At 34.3% G+C, this 14,767-nt stretch overlaps 1 protein-coding gene and 1 pseudogene across 1 annotated transcript; both read left to right on the plus strand.

The window, feature by feature from the left end:
• Positions 1 to 8,673: 8,673 nt before the first annotated feature.
• On the plus strand, positions 8,674 to 9,561 carry LOC148583865 (uncharacterized; annotated as a pseudogene).
• A 2,580-nt stretch (positions 9,562 to 12,141) lies between these two features.
• COL5 (CONSTANS-like 5) lies at positions 12,142 to 13,831 on the plus strand. The gene is made up of 2 exons (XM_059604293.2): positions 12,142 to 12,966; positions 13,072 to 13,831. The coding sequence occupies exons 1-2, from the start codon at positions 12,238 to 12,240 to the stop codon at positions 13,441 to 13,443; spliced, it is 1,101 nt and encodes a 366-aa protein (XP_059460276.1). The 5' UTR covers positions 12,142 to 12,237; the 3' UTR covers positions 13,444 to 13,831.
• Positions 13,832 to 14,767: the final 936 nt, after the last annotated feature.

A 14,767-nucleotide genomic window follows, 5' to 3' on the forward strand; every position in this document is an offset into this window, starting at 1 on the left:
CCATCATCAAGTCTTGGTCTTGTGTGTGTATATATATATATATATGTGTGTGTGTGTGTGTGTGTGTTACTCTTGGAACATGCGTTAATTATCAGATTACAACATTTTGGATTTCTCAGATTACTGACTGCAGATTTGCATGTGAAATCTGAAACTTAAATATAAATAATAAATGGGATATGGTTTATATATAATTATATTGCTTTGATCGATCACAAAAGTATGTGACAAACCATTCTTGAAGTTGCAGTTGCAGGCACAACATAAAATAAAAATAGAGGTGTTGCCTTCAGCAGGAATCCAGCTGGGCCGACCACTGAATCTGCTTGCAATTCCCTGCAAACGTAGGCCTGAATATTTAAGTTGATGTTCTCTTTTTTTTTTTCTTTTTTTTTAAAAAAAAATAAAAAATAAAAAAATTCGTGGTTCTTATTTTCTTTAAGGTTAATTACACTTAAGTCCCTTCGGCTATCACTATTTTACATGTTGTCCCACGAACTATCATTTTGTAACAATTAATTCCCTTCAACTATTAATTGTTGACAAAAAAAAAGCCCTTCTATTAAGTCAACTCATTATAAGCGTGTTTGAGATTGCTTTAAGAAAAGTAAAAAGTACTCATAATACCTATAAAGTTGTGCCAAACGAAAATACATGTTCGATAAAAAATTCTAAAAATATTTTTCAACTTTTTTACTTTGAAAATAGCAAAAAATAAAAAAATAAAAAAAACTTAGAATTATATATATATATTTTAAAAAAGACTCATTTTAACGCAATTTCAAATATGCTGGAATAATGCACACCTGACACACAAGTACTATTTTTGTTAGATTTAACGAGTTGGCTTAACAAAAGCCTTTTTTTGGCCGATTGCTGGTAGTTGGTAGGAAACTACTAGAAGATGATTGTGGCAGGTAATAATTTGTGAGTGCAAGCATAAATGTGTGCAGGTAATTGATGGAGTAAGTATAAATACCGTCTTTGTTTTTTAACTTGTTTTTTATTGCTCGGCAATCTTTCCCTTCGTCATGTAGTGTCGCTCGTAACTTTTGATATTATTTATAAACCTAACATAAACTCAACATAAAATTAATGAGTTAGAGCATTCTTAGCAGTTACCCTAAAGTTGTTTCTCTTTTTTACACATAGGGAAAATCTAAAAAAAATCACAAAAACTCACCTATAGCAGCTTCCCTATATCTTCCATATACATTAAGATTGCAACAGTTGAATCCAATGTATTGGGTTCAACTGTAACAATCCACATGGTTTATTATAATCATAAAATGACATTTTCTCTCATCACACTTTCTTATGTAAAATAACTGAATATAAAAACAAAACAAAAGTGAAACGAATAATATTTTAATGTTATAGAGAGCTATAAAAATAAGCTATTGTGAAGTGTATTTGAATAGGGAGGCAAAAAGTAAGTGGTTCCCTAAATTTAGAGAAAATGACAAGAAAGCTACTAGGAATGCTCTAACCCTACACATAGGGAAAATCTCAAAAAAATCACAAAAACTCACCTACAGCAGCTTCCCTATATCTTCTTACATTGAGTTCAACTGTAACAATCCACATAGTTTATTATAATCATAAAATAACATTATCTCTTTTCTCACACTTTCCTATACAAAATAAATGAATATAAAAACAAAACAAAAGTAAAACAAATAATATTTTAATGTTATGAGGAACTATAAAGGGAAGCTATTGTTGAGTGTATTTGAATAGGGAGGCAAAAAGTAGTTTGGTTCCCTAAACTTAGGAAAAATGACGAGGAATGCTCTTAGGGTTGGAGAATCTAACTTATTCAATTAAATGAGTCAGATTATGATTGATTTATATAATCTTTTAGCTATGCTTTTGACACGATCCAAACTCGACATGTGACATAATGACTAACAATTTTTGACATGACCTGCAAACCCGACACGAACACAAATATAATATTAGAGGGTTAAGGGTTAAAGAGTTTTATTTGTTTTAAATGAATCACGTTAAAGTTGACCTATATAATATTATACCCAAACATTCATATGACCTGAACCCGATAAGTGAAATCGAATTGCCATCCCTAATCCTTTGTCCTAACTAATGGCTGTCGTTTTCTTCTTTTCTTTTGCATGGTATAGGAGAACACATATTGTACATATTCATGGGCAAACGTTCTCTATTTTCTTTTTTTGATGGGCAAACGTTCTCTATTTGTTTACATAGTTATAGCCCCTTTAAAAGAAGCATTAAAAAAACTGACTTTCAAGTGCAACCTGCCATCTCCTTGTCCTCCTAATTATGGGAGCGCATTAGCTGCACTTGTGTTTCTGGTCTCTTCTAGGGGTGAAATTTAAAACCGCCTAATCGCAACCGCTAACCGCTATAACCGTTAACCGCTAACTGCCTAACCGACTAACCGTTTTGAAAGCGGTTAGTAAAAACCGCTAACCGCCTAGGCGGTTGCGGTTAGCGGGTTTTGAAAATCTGCTAACCGCTAACCGCTTTTTTTAAATATAATATATATTTATATTATATATATATATATATATATATATATATATATATATAATAACAATAAGTTGTGAGTTTATGACTTTTTTTTGGTTGATTGAAATGGGCCTCAAGCTTCAAGTTTAACCATATATGTTGGTTTTTTTGTTGCTTGTGAGTTTATGCATTTGTTTGTGTTTTATTTTATTTCTATGTGTGAGTTTATGAACTTGCTTGTGAGTTTATGTATAAGACTACAAGTGAAGTGATGATTTTGTTGTAATTTTATTTGTATATTATATGATGTGTAGATTTGTAGAAGGTGGCCAACAAGATTTTGGTATATAGCAATTTTTAATGCTAAAATGGCCATGAAAAGGGAAAAAACAAATGTTTAACATGAGAAAAAAAATGTTTAAAGTAAGCCCAAACCCGGCCCAAAATCTGTCCAAAGAAAAATGCCCAAAAAAAAGCCAAAAAAAACGGTTAGAAAAAAAGCGATTATTCCAAAGCGGTTAACCGCTAACCGGGCAGTTAACCGCCTAGGCGGTTAACCGTTACCTGGTTAGCGGAAGCGGTTAGTAAAATTTACTAACCGCCTAGGCGGTTGCGGTTAGCGGTTTTAGCCACTAACCGCTAACCGCAACCGCTATTTCACCCCTAGTCTCTTCGCTCCATATTGGCAATTTCATTTTTGAGGGTGACTCTCATGTAGTCATTTTGGCTTTGCAACAACTGCTATTTTTGGCGTATCAGCAGCTTTTTTTTTTAGGAAGTTAAAAAGTTAATAGAAGCGCAAATTTTTGTGTTTATTTATGTAATAAATTGAACCTTAACCAAATCCTTTTCTGATTGCATTTACCTTCGGTTTTGGTTCCTATTGTCAGCAGCAAGGATCCCATGCAGTTCTTTTAGCTTCTAAACTTTCTAATTTCCTTTGTTTTCTTAGAGAAGGATTTTTTTCATTTCAAATGAAATTGAGAGGATCCATTTAGCTGTTCTAAGAGAGTATTTTTGTCCAAATAAAAAATAGAGAGCCAAAAAATAACAAAATTATCCCCTTACAAACAGATAACTTGTTTCAAGTCCTGTTTTCTTATTGTTGTTGTTTTTCTTTTTCTCAGTTCTGTACCAAAAAAAAAAAAAAAAAAAGCATGAATAGTGAAAATGATCTTCTAAGGTCAAACAAAGTAAGAAGATAAGATATTTATTGTCGTGAATTGCCGAAAGCATACCCTAGAAGGTAGGGTAGAGTCTGCTCACAACAAGACGAGTATACCCTTTTCAACTATCATCACGGGGCGTGCCATCACCTAGTCCTTTTCGACTTTTCACCCTGCCACCGTCCAGAAAGTGACCCAACCCCCCAAATACTTCGGGTTTTTTTTTTTTTTTCAAAAGCAAATTATATATATATATATATATATATATATATATATAAGGTTTAAAAACAAAGTTTACAAAAAAATCTCTTACAATATGATGCGACACAATATGTTTAGGTTTCAAAAAAATTGAATTTATTTCATTTCTAATTATATTGTAAAAGAGTTTTTTGTAAAATTTATTTCTAAGTCTAGCATTCCTCAATTAAAAAAAAAAAAAAAAGTGGGTCCCAATAATAAACCTAAAAACAAAAATTACAGTTGAGAAAATACAATTAAATAGTAAAATATATGTCAAAATTCTTTGAAAGAGTCATATAGAAGAGTAACCGAAATAAAAGAGAAACAAGGAGCAGCACGAATCTCAAAAGGCCTCTCCACCTTTTATGAACTTCTGCTTAAAACACAAGCAACAACCCGCAAAAAGAAGTCGGAGTGAGTGAAGCACGTATGTTTGTTCTTCACTATTGACTAGTCAATCATAACTTTAATTCATGCTTAGATAAATGTTTTGAGTTCCTAAGGGGTAGTTCAATCAGTTATAAACTACACCTCATGAAGTGATGGTTACTAGTTCGAATTCTTCCTCACCTCCTCTTGTGTGGACATGTCGAAAAAAAAAAAGAGTAACATTTTCAAATGCTTTTTTTTTTTTTTTTTGAGTAACTACTAATTAGTATTTGATATAAGACGAAAAATGTTTGATGTACTACAGTTTGGACCAAAGTCTTTTTAAAAATTAACGTGATAATTTGTAATTTGTAAAATAATTAAAAATATATGATTTATAAGTCAATAGTTAATTAATTAAATTGACAGATAAAATTTTTACTTAATCATTTCACTAATTATAAATTATAACGCGAATTTATATCTAAACTTATATTAAGAACTTTAATATTCATAGCAACACACTTTTGCATCAGGAAACCTTATTTCCTATACATTGACCAAGTCCAAGCTGTTCAATGTTCATGCAAATGGTTTTTCTGGCAACACTCACATACATCAATTATGGGAAGTTCTTTGCCCGTTTTGATAAATTATAGGGGAAACTGGGAAAGTTCACATACCAAACTACCACTCAATTGATAATGTCTCCCCCAAACTTTAAATTGCGATAATGTACCTCCCAAACTACCAAAATATTGTCAATGTCCCCCTCATTGACGAAACTACCCTTAGTAAAATTAAAATTTATATATATATATACTAAAATTTCTGGAAAAACCTAAAATTAAAAAAAAAAATAAAAAAAATCTTTTTATTAGAAAAAAAAATAAAAAATTTCGTTTTTTTTTTTTTTTTTTTTTTTTTTTTATAAAAATTGAAAATTTTTCATTTGTTTTTTTTGTTTTTTTTTTTTAAAGAATGTTTTCTTTTATAATTTTTAAATAAAATTTTCCGTTTTAAAAAAAAAATAAAATATTTTCGTTTAAAAAAAATAAAATTTTCGTTTTTTAAAACATATTTTTTTATAAAAAAAAAAAATCTAAAAAGATAAAAATTGATTTTTTTTAAATAAAAATTTTGGTTAAAAAAAAATCGTTTAAAAATTAAAATAATTTTTTTAAAAAAATTAAATTTTCATTTTAAATTTTTTTTTTTAAATTTTAGGGGTATTTTTGTCATATTGATAAATATATAGAGGCATTTTGATCTTTTTGCTAGCTTGGGGGGATATTGACAATGTTTTGGTAGTTTAGGAGGTACATTGTCGCAATCGAAAGTTTGGGGGGACATTGTCAATTGGGTGGTAGTTTGAGAGGAGTACGTGGACTTTACCCTAAATTATATTTTATTATCAAATATGTTACTCACTAGTAGTAGTAGCCGCCATTTATCCACCAATTCGAAATTTCAATTCCAAGTTACCCCAACAACTGTCAAATTAAGTCAAGAAAAAAAAAAAAAAAAAAAAGTGTAAAACGATGAAAATGCTCGACATTAAAACCGACCGTGTACGTTATGTTCCACGATTTTCACTCTTTTGACCAAACTCATTTATAGGTTTACATTTTAGCAATCAATAGAAAATCAAATAGAACTTAACTAGGAAAGATGAAAAGTTGTTCCTTTTGTTTTTGATTAAAAAATGCAGGAGAAAGACCAATATGATTATTTTATCGAGGTGTGATCATAGTCAAAAACGGGTTTAGAGGAGGGTTAGAGAATGGCCCCGGCCTTCCCCATTCCCTCAAAAAAAAAAAAAAAATTTAGGCATTAAAAGGAAAATATATTTAAAGGCCATTGGCCCTGCCCGAAAAAATTGGAGTGGGGCAGGGCACCTCCCAATTCCTCCTAAAAGAGTTTTTAGGTAAAAAAAAAAAAAAAAACTACCCATTTGGCCCTACCCAAAAAAAAAACTTATCCATTTGCTCTCATCTTCAATAAATCTAGAGTGACATTTTCCAATATAGGTAAAATCCTTACAATTTTTTTGTAAATTTCATTATACTTGTGGGAATAGAAGCTAGAAATTGTGAAGATTTGTGAGACTTTGGGTTGGGTCCGAAAATTAGGGTTCATGGATGGGATTTTGGGGATTTTGATATATTGTTGAAATCTCTAGTTTCTCTTTGAGTTTGTGTTCTACCCATTGAATTTCAAGTTTGAAATCATATTGATTTGGGGAATTTTTGATTAGGTCCGAATTTGGGGGAATTTTAGTAAAAAGCTAAATTCCTAAAATTAACTTGGGGCTTTTGTGTATAGTGAATTTATATGCATGATTTAAGCTTTGGGTTGTTAGATTAATAGGTTGAAAGCTTCAATTTCACTATTGTTCATAGTATGGACATAAACCCTAATTTGTATAGTATGAATTAAATTAGGCCTTTTGGTATGTGAACACTAAGATTGCTAATTGGATAAGTTAATTACAATTAGGCCTCGTTTGATTTGTGAAATAGATCATTGGATTGGACTAGCTAATACTAGGTATAGCTAGTCCTTTGTTTGGTAACACTCTATTCCTGTGAATAGTCTATTCCCATAGGACTACTAATCTCATACATGCAAGGTTAGCTAAGCCACTCATTAATCCTTTTGTGTGAGATTAAATTAATCGTATAAATTGTCATAAAAAAACCCCACTTGTGGGATTAAATTTCGTTCTCTCTCTGATTTTTCTATATTTCGTTCTCTTTCTTTCTCTATCTCCCTTTCTCTTTTCTCTTTGATTCTTTTGGTGCAGTTTTTCTGCAAGTGCAAACGATTTTTTTTTTCACTGTACTGTCTATCTTCTTTGTCCGTTTCTCACTTTTTTTTTTTCTTCTAATTTTTATTTATTTATTTTGATTATCTGTACCATTTCTCTTTGATTTTCTTCTCTTTGTCTCTCTGTTTTTTTTTTTTTTGGTACCTTTTTTTTTCATTATTTTGTTTCTCCGTCTCTCTTCTCTGTACCGTTTTTTTTTTTCTTTGACGAAGAAACAGAATCTACAAGGTTTTTATAAAATACAAATATATAATCTGTTTTTTTATTTCTTTTGATTCTCTATACATTCTCCAACTATATTTTTTTGATTTCAAGATTGAGTTTGATTCTATTTTTTCCAACTAGATATATTTTTTTTTATATAAATAATTTTGTAGCATAATTGCAAAAAAGAAAAAAATGGCAACATACCCGACATAATTAAAAAATATATATATATATATTATAGTAAAGTTGTTTATGTTTCAAAAAAAAAAAAGAATGAAAGTCCTTAATAATATAAATTGTATTTGTATTATAAGGGTATTTTAGGAAATTTGATCACAATATGATTTCATTCACCAACATATTGCATTATACCAAACCCAGTAATATGATTAGCTAGTCTATTCCAGCATTACAACCAAACAAATGAATATAAATAGTTAATCTATTCCACACTCTTTTATTTCCAGTAGTAGCTAATCATTTTCCAATGGATTAGACATTCCGCGAACCAAACAATGCCTTAAAGTATTAATTAACCCTAGACTTCCATGAGTTCAATGGAAATTTAAACCTATGGGATTTAGGTTCTAATATGTCATATTAGAATCATAGTGATTATTGTATGTGAATATGAGTATTATTTTCTAAAGACTTCAAAATGATTATGTAAATTTATTTTTAAATTATGGGAAAGTCAAATACAATACTTGATATCCCAATTTCCTTAAAAGACTTTGAGGGTTGATGGCAATGAATTTGATATTAGTTTATTGGAGTTTGATTATGGATTATGTCATCACATATGGGAATATAGTGTTAATCAACGAGGTGCAAAATAACTCAACAGAGGCTGTACTTTTTGAGTACCAGTGATTAAAAAAAAAAAAAAAAAGTATCAATTCATTACACTATGCAAAAAAAAAAAAAGAAAAAAAAAAAGGAAACTTCACTTACCCTACAAACTTTCGCGCATTTTGTAGACACCCCTCCAGTGTTCAAAATCTCTCACTTTGGTGTATCCAATTTTTATTTTCTTGCACTTTGCCACTTCTGTTAGGATTTTTTGTGAAACCCTAACGGACCCCTCCATTGTTCCAAATATCTCACTTTGGTGCATCCAATTTTTATTTTCTTGCACTTTGCCCCTTCTGTTAGGATTTTCTATGAAATCCTAACGGACCCCTTCGCATGTGCCGCGCATGTGGAAATTTTTTAAAGAAAACCCTGTTTTACCCCTGAACCCATTCGAACATACCAAGCGTCTTTCTTCTTTGCCATGAAAATCGATTAAATTGCACCCAAAGTGATTGCAATCCTCCGGTGGAAGCGGAAGAACCCACAAAGGCGGAATCCGAAGCTTCAGTGGAAATGAAGGTGGAAGCAGACAACAAAGCGGTAGTGGAAAAAAAAAAAAAAGAAACCGACATCCAAGCTTGGACCGACCGCGAGAGCATCGAGACCTTGACCGGCGTCCTGCATGATTGCAAAAAACAACCCTTCAACAACGAGGACTAGTTGATCAATCTCCTCACCCAGTTCGAGGACCGAGTCTCCCATGGCTTCAACCACGAGTTGCAACATCTCGTCCTCAAATCCAAGCTCTTCTCCTTGCTCAAGTCGACTCTCTGCAACCCAAATTCCCCAAAGCGAATACGCGAGCGTTGCGCTTTCTCCATAACCGAATTGATCAAATTCAATAAGGAGGTTTTCGTGGGTCAAGTACTGATGGGTCCAGTGGCGGAGCCAGACAATTCATATTGGGGGTGCTGCTAAATTTTTTTTAAGGGTGCTGAGTGATAACTTGCGTAAATAGGAAATACTATATTTTTTTTTCTCTTTTTTTTTTGGAACTTGAGTAGGAAAATAGAAAAAATGAAAAGTAAAAATAAATAAAAGTTCACGGCACCCCCAAATTAAGCCTCAAGTGGCTCCTGCATGGGTCGAACAATCGGTTCATTAATAATGATGGCTTCCTCTCCATCCATAAAAGTCCTCTGTTCTTTAATAAGATCCATAAACGAGATTGAGTCCCATGGGTGAATACTCAAAATCATAAACTTCTTGGATTTTTAGGACCTGGAATTGCGGGTCTTGGCCATGGATTGCGTGCTAGAAATTGGGTATTTCGGGCGGAAAGAAGCCATTGAAGCAATACTCAGAGAGGGGTTGATAAGGAAGCTGGTGGAGCTGCAGAGATCAGAGCTGGGCGGAGCTTTGACATATATGACGAAATGCCATCGAATCCTTTTCATTTGATTTTCTACACTATTCACAGAGAGAGATTTCATGAAAGTATGCTCAACCATGGCCTGTTTGATAATCAAGAGGTTTCTACACGTGGTGTCTGTTCGAATGGTTCAGGGGTATAACGGGTGTTTGGTTAAATTTTTCTCACATGCACGGCACGTGTGAAGAGCTCCGTTAGGATTTCATAGAAAATCCTAACGGAAGGGGCAAAGGGAAAGAAAATAAAAATTGGATACACCAAAGTGAGAGATTTTGAACAATAGAGGAGTGTCTGCAAAATGTGCGAAAGTTTGTGGGGGTAAATGAATATTCCTCAAAAAAAAATTTACTTTGGCCCCGTCCCATAAAACTTTCTAGATCCGTTCCTGACCATAATAGTACTTATCCGCTGTGAGTTGCACAAGAAGAGTAGAGACGGTGAAAATCACATTTGCTCCCTCAAATTCGATTGAGCCACCCAGCCTTATCAAGACATCAATGAGAACTAATGTAGTTTACACTAATCAGACATAAAAAAATTTCTTGGACTATTAAACCACTACTCTTGATGATTTTTAATCAACTCAAATCAGCTCACTTAAATAAGTAAAAAAATGACAATCCAATTCTTAGTCTACTATCAAACAAATTCCAAATCAACTAGTAATCATAATCCAAATCCAAATATCCATGGAATCCAAATGGTAGTTTTCATCTCTATGGAATCCAAATGATAGTTTTCATTTGGTTGTTGCTCTCTTAATGGACTCCTCCTTTAGCACAACTCCTTCTGTGATTGAGCTTCTTTGGTTTCATGGTCTGTCTTGGACTTCAAACATTCACCATATCAATTAAGAGGAATGCTACTTCTTTTTCTTTTCTTTTTTTCATCCTATATATATATATATATATATATATATATATATATTTAAAAAAAAAATGAGAAACTAAAGTTTTTTCGTCTTTTTTTTTTAAAAATAATATCCACGTATGATGAAGAGAACACTATCAATATATTTGTTTTTTTTTACATTGGGGACATTAGCAATGTTTTTTTTTTTTTCATCTTTTTCCAACTTTTTTTTGTGAAAAAAAAAGGAAGAAAGAAAACAAAAAAAAAACGTCGGGACCACCATTTAACTCCCATGTAAAAGGTTCGCAATATCTTGTGTACCCATGACCAGTCGAAGGCTTTTCCAGGTTCTGAAGAGCCAATGTAGAGTGGTCCCCCCTGAGGCACCCATCTTTTTCCTATCCTTTTTAAGTGTTGCTCGAGTCTTTTTTCTTTTTCTGTTTGAGCAAAATAATTAGGGATCTTAATAATATTATTGCACTACTAATATTAAATATGTATATTCGAAATTGCTATACCAAATATGATATAACATTATAACTTATAAAGCCTCACTCCAGCTGCCATTACGACATACAACACTTTTTTCGAACACCCCACCCACCTAGGCAGCTGACACTAGTTGTCCTCAATACATATGTTATCTAAATTCATGGATCCTAACCTCTAACCTCGTGTGGTAGGGCCTACCATGCACAACATTTTTAGTTTTTACTGCCTAAGTACACCTTAATTATAGTTAATAAAAGCTTCACATGACCCATTCATGTAGCATCCAACGGACAACTGGGTTTGTCTAATACACTTTTTTTTTTTTTTTTTTAAAGTAATGTTACAAATTATATTATTATTTTACACTTATTTTATAACGTTGACATGACAATTCTACTTGATATTTGACATTATTTTTTTTCTAAAAAATATCATTCATGGTCGACGATTTTTGACATGGCCTGTGAACTCAACATAAAATTAAAAGATTAGAGTTGAGAAATTATATAAACATGTTTAATTAAATGTGTCGAATTAGTGTTAACCTATATAGTTTTTTTTTTTTTTTTTTTTTAACATATCCGCACAAGAAGGGGAAGGTTAACCTATATAGTTTTATATTCATACATTGACATGATTTGAACTCAACATATGACATAATGATTAACAAATTTTGACATGTCCCAAAAACCTAAGATAGACCCAACACAAATTTAAAAAGTTTAAATTGAACGATTTAACCTAATTATTTAAATAAGTCGAACTATAATTAACCTATATAATCTTATACCTATATCCCGAGATCATCCAAACCTACCGCACGGACACAAATTATGATCCCTACATTCATTCCTCTTGGTATTACTACTTTTATCCGACTGCATCTCTGGTCTCCCCAAACTCAAACCTACTCCTCGGACAATAACTGACATTTGTGTAAATATATAAAATCCTTGAGATTGAAAAAAAAAAGAAAAAAGAAAAGGTAAATTATAAACCTAAATACTTTAGCAGAATGCCAACTCGAGCTTGTCGCCTCTTCTTGGCCTGTATATCAAACGCCCTGTGACTTTAATGAAATCTACACCCCACTTGGGTCCCACGTCGGCACAGACACATGACAACTACTATTCCCAAACATTATTTTTCCCCCAGACAACTTAAGTGTGGCTAAGAGTCTCCCACGTGTCCTTTTCCTACTCGTCATCACCCAGATTTCCTCGCTCTGACTAGATAGATATACGGGATCTCGGCCCAAATAGTCAAGTCTTAAAACTACTAAATCCTTCCCTTTCTCTTAACTTCTCCGCGCCTTCGTCTGAACAGTTAACAACCGATTTTTCGTATTTTGGAGTGGGAAAATGGGAATTGAAGCGGAGAGCTTGAAGCGGTTCGGGGGAGCGTGGGGCGCGGCGGCTAAGCCCTGCGACTCCTGCAAATCGGCCGCGGCCGCGGTTTTCTGCCGGGCTGACTCGGCGTTTCTCTGCCTCGGCTGCGACGCCAAAATCCATTGTGCCAACAAGCTGGCGTCGCGGCACGAGCGCGTGTGGATGTGCGAGGTGTGCGAGCAGGCCCCCGCGGCCGTCACGTGCAAGGCCGACGCTGCTGCCCTCTGTGTCACCTGCGACGCAGACATCCACTCCGCTAATCCGGTGGCGCGACGCCACGAGCGCGTCCCCGTGGAACCCTTCTTCGACTCCGCCGAGGCCATAATCAAATCCTCCGCGCTCAGTAATTTCCTGGTGGTTCCCGCGGTGGACAACTCCAACGACACCAAAAACAACCACCACCATCACGACGAGGCGGAAGCGGCGTCGTGGCTTATCCCCAACCCGAATTTCAGCTCCAAGCTCATGGATGCTCCGGATTTGAAACCCGGTGACATGCTATTCTCTGACGTGGATCCGTTTCTTGATTTCGATTACCCGAACCCGTTTCACAGTGCTGGCACGGATAGCGTAGTACCGGTTCAGACTAAGCCCGTCTCTGCTCCAATCATCAACCGCTCCACAGAGAATTGTTTTGATATCGATTTCTGCAAATCCAAGCTCTCCGCATTCAGCTATCCGACCCACTCTCTTAGCCAAAGCGTAATTACTCAATCCCACTTCTACAGCACACCACTTCCCAGGAATCCATTTTCCTGGAAAAAAAATTATTCGACTGTTTGGGCTGATTTTTATGTTATTTTTCAGGTTTCGTCGTCCGATGTTGGGGTGGTTCCGGACGGGAATTCCATGTCCGATATATCGTATCCTTTCGGCCGGAACATGTGTGCCGATCCGAACATAACGGTCTCGGGGACTACGAACCAAGTGGCTACTCAGTTGTGTGGAACCGATCGCGAGGCTAGGGTTTTAAGGTACAGGGAGAAGAGGAAGAACCGGAAGTTCGAGAAGACGATTCGCTACGCTTCGAGAAAAGCCTACGCCGAAACCCGGCCGAGAATCAAAGGCCGGTTCGCGAAACGCACAGAGATAGACTCCGAGGTGGACTGCCTGTATGACTCGGTGTCATCTGCGGCTTTCATATCTGACGCGCAGTACGGCGTCGTTCCCACCTTCTGACCGACCGACGAAGCCGGTTTTTTCGTGTTTTGGGTGATCCTGTGCTGTCGACACTATGATTCATAGTTTGCGCCCTAGAATAATTGTGCGCGGAGCCGCTCCCCCTTAGCGTTTTTTATTAATGTTTTTGTGTAAATTATATCTCCGGTCGATGGAGTTTTTAGCCGTTGATTTGCAGGAGCATGATGCTGAGCTTTTCGCACATAAAGATTTCCTCCCATCTTCAAAAAGCCCATTTACTTTTTTCTCCCTGGGGCTTCTGTAACTCTCTCTGTCGGTAAAACCTTTTGTTTTTTTTTTTATTAGAAAATTGTCAAGTATCTCTTTCTGAATTCCTATTGGTTCGTACTTATCTAATTTATAAATTAGTTTGAGATTTTGTTTGTTACTGTTTGCTTAATCGTTGATTAATTAATAACTTTTATTTGGGCGGTGTTTGGTTTGAAGGAAAGAAAAGTTTTCCCATTCTCCTGGAGCTTTCTACTTCAAGGGTTGAGGTCACGTTTAAGACAGCTTGGCTTTCCGAGGAAAATATTAAAATACAAGAAAATAATAAAAGAAATTAAATAAACAGCTTGTCTTTCCCGGAAAAGCAATATCCAGATTCAATTGACCAACGTCAGCCTTGCTGTCTCCTCTTTAAAAGTTGATTCTTTGGTGCCACTGCAGTCTGCAGCTGTCCATGCCAAATCATCGATTTGGTCATTTCTCAATTAATATATTCTTACTTGATTTTGATAAATTAATATTTGATGAGCAAATCATATATGAGAGAGGAGGGAATAAATCCGTTAGCCAAAAAATTGTACAATGAGGATATAGACACACAGGGTATATTTGTTAATGTAATTTCAGGGTGTTGTTTTGTTTTTGTTTAAGAAAAATGTTTTGATGTGACAAAAAATGAAAACAATTTTGAGGTTTTTGGAGTACTTGATAGTGTTTTTGTTTTAAGGATAGAAAACAAAAAATATTTGAAGAAAATTCTAACAAACATGCTTTTATTAGTTAGCTATGTTGGTATTGAAAAAGTGTCCATTTGATTTATAGGGATGGATCTACAAATAAAAATTTCAAAATGTAATTAATGAAAACACGACTTTTAAAAGTGTAATTAAGTATTTGGTAAAATTACAGTTTGACATTTAAAATCGTGTGCTTTTATAAATACACGTCCTTGCTTGCAGTGTCAAAAACGTGAAGGATTTGGATCCACTAAAATTCTTAGGAGAATTCCAGTTTTTGAATTTTCAGATCTATGTCGTATATTTTTCATCCAAGAGTCATTGTTCTGCCACATGTTCCACTACTAATAAAATAATAA

This window comes from Corylus avellana, chromosome 9 (assembly GCF_965113065.1).
Source record: "Corylus avellana chromosome 9, dhCorAvel1.hap1.2, whole genome shotgun sequence".
Classification (NCBI taxonomy): domain Eukaryota; kingdom Viridiplantae; phylum Streptophyta; class Magnoliopsida; order Fagales; family Betulaceae; genus Corylus; species Corylus avellana.

Excerpts from the sequence above, each read along its gene's own strand:
- COL5 (XM_059604293.2), top strand. The coding sequence starts at position 12,238 with ATGGGAATTGAAGCGGAGAGCTTGAAGCGGTTCGGGGGAGCGTGGGGC. Across the intron at positions 12,967-13,071 it reads CCCACTCTCTTAGCCAAAGC|GTTTCGTCGTCCGATGTTGG; the intron begins GTAATTACTCAA and ends GTTATTTTTCAG.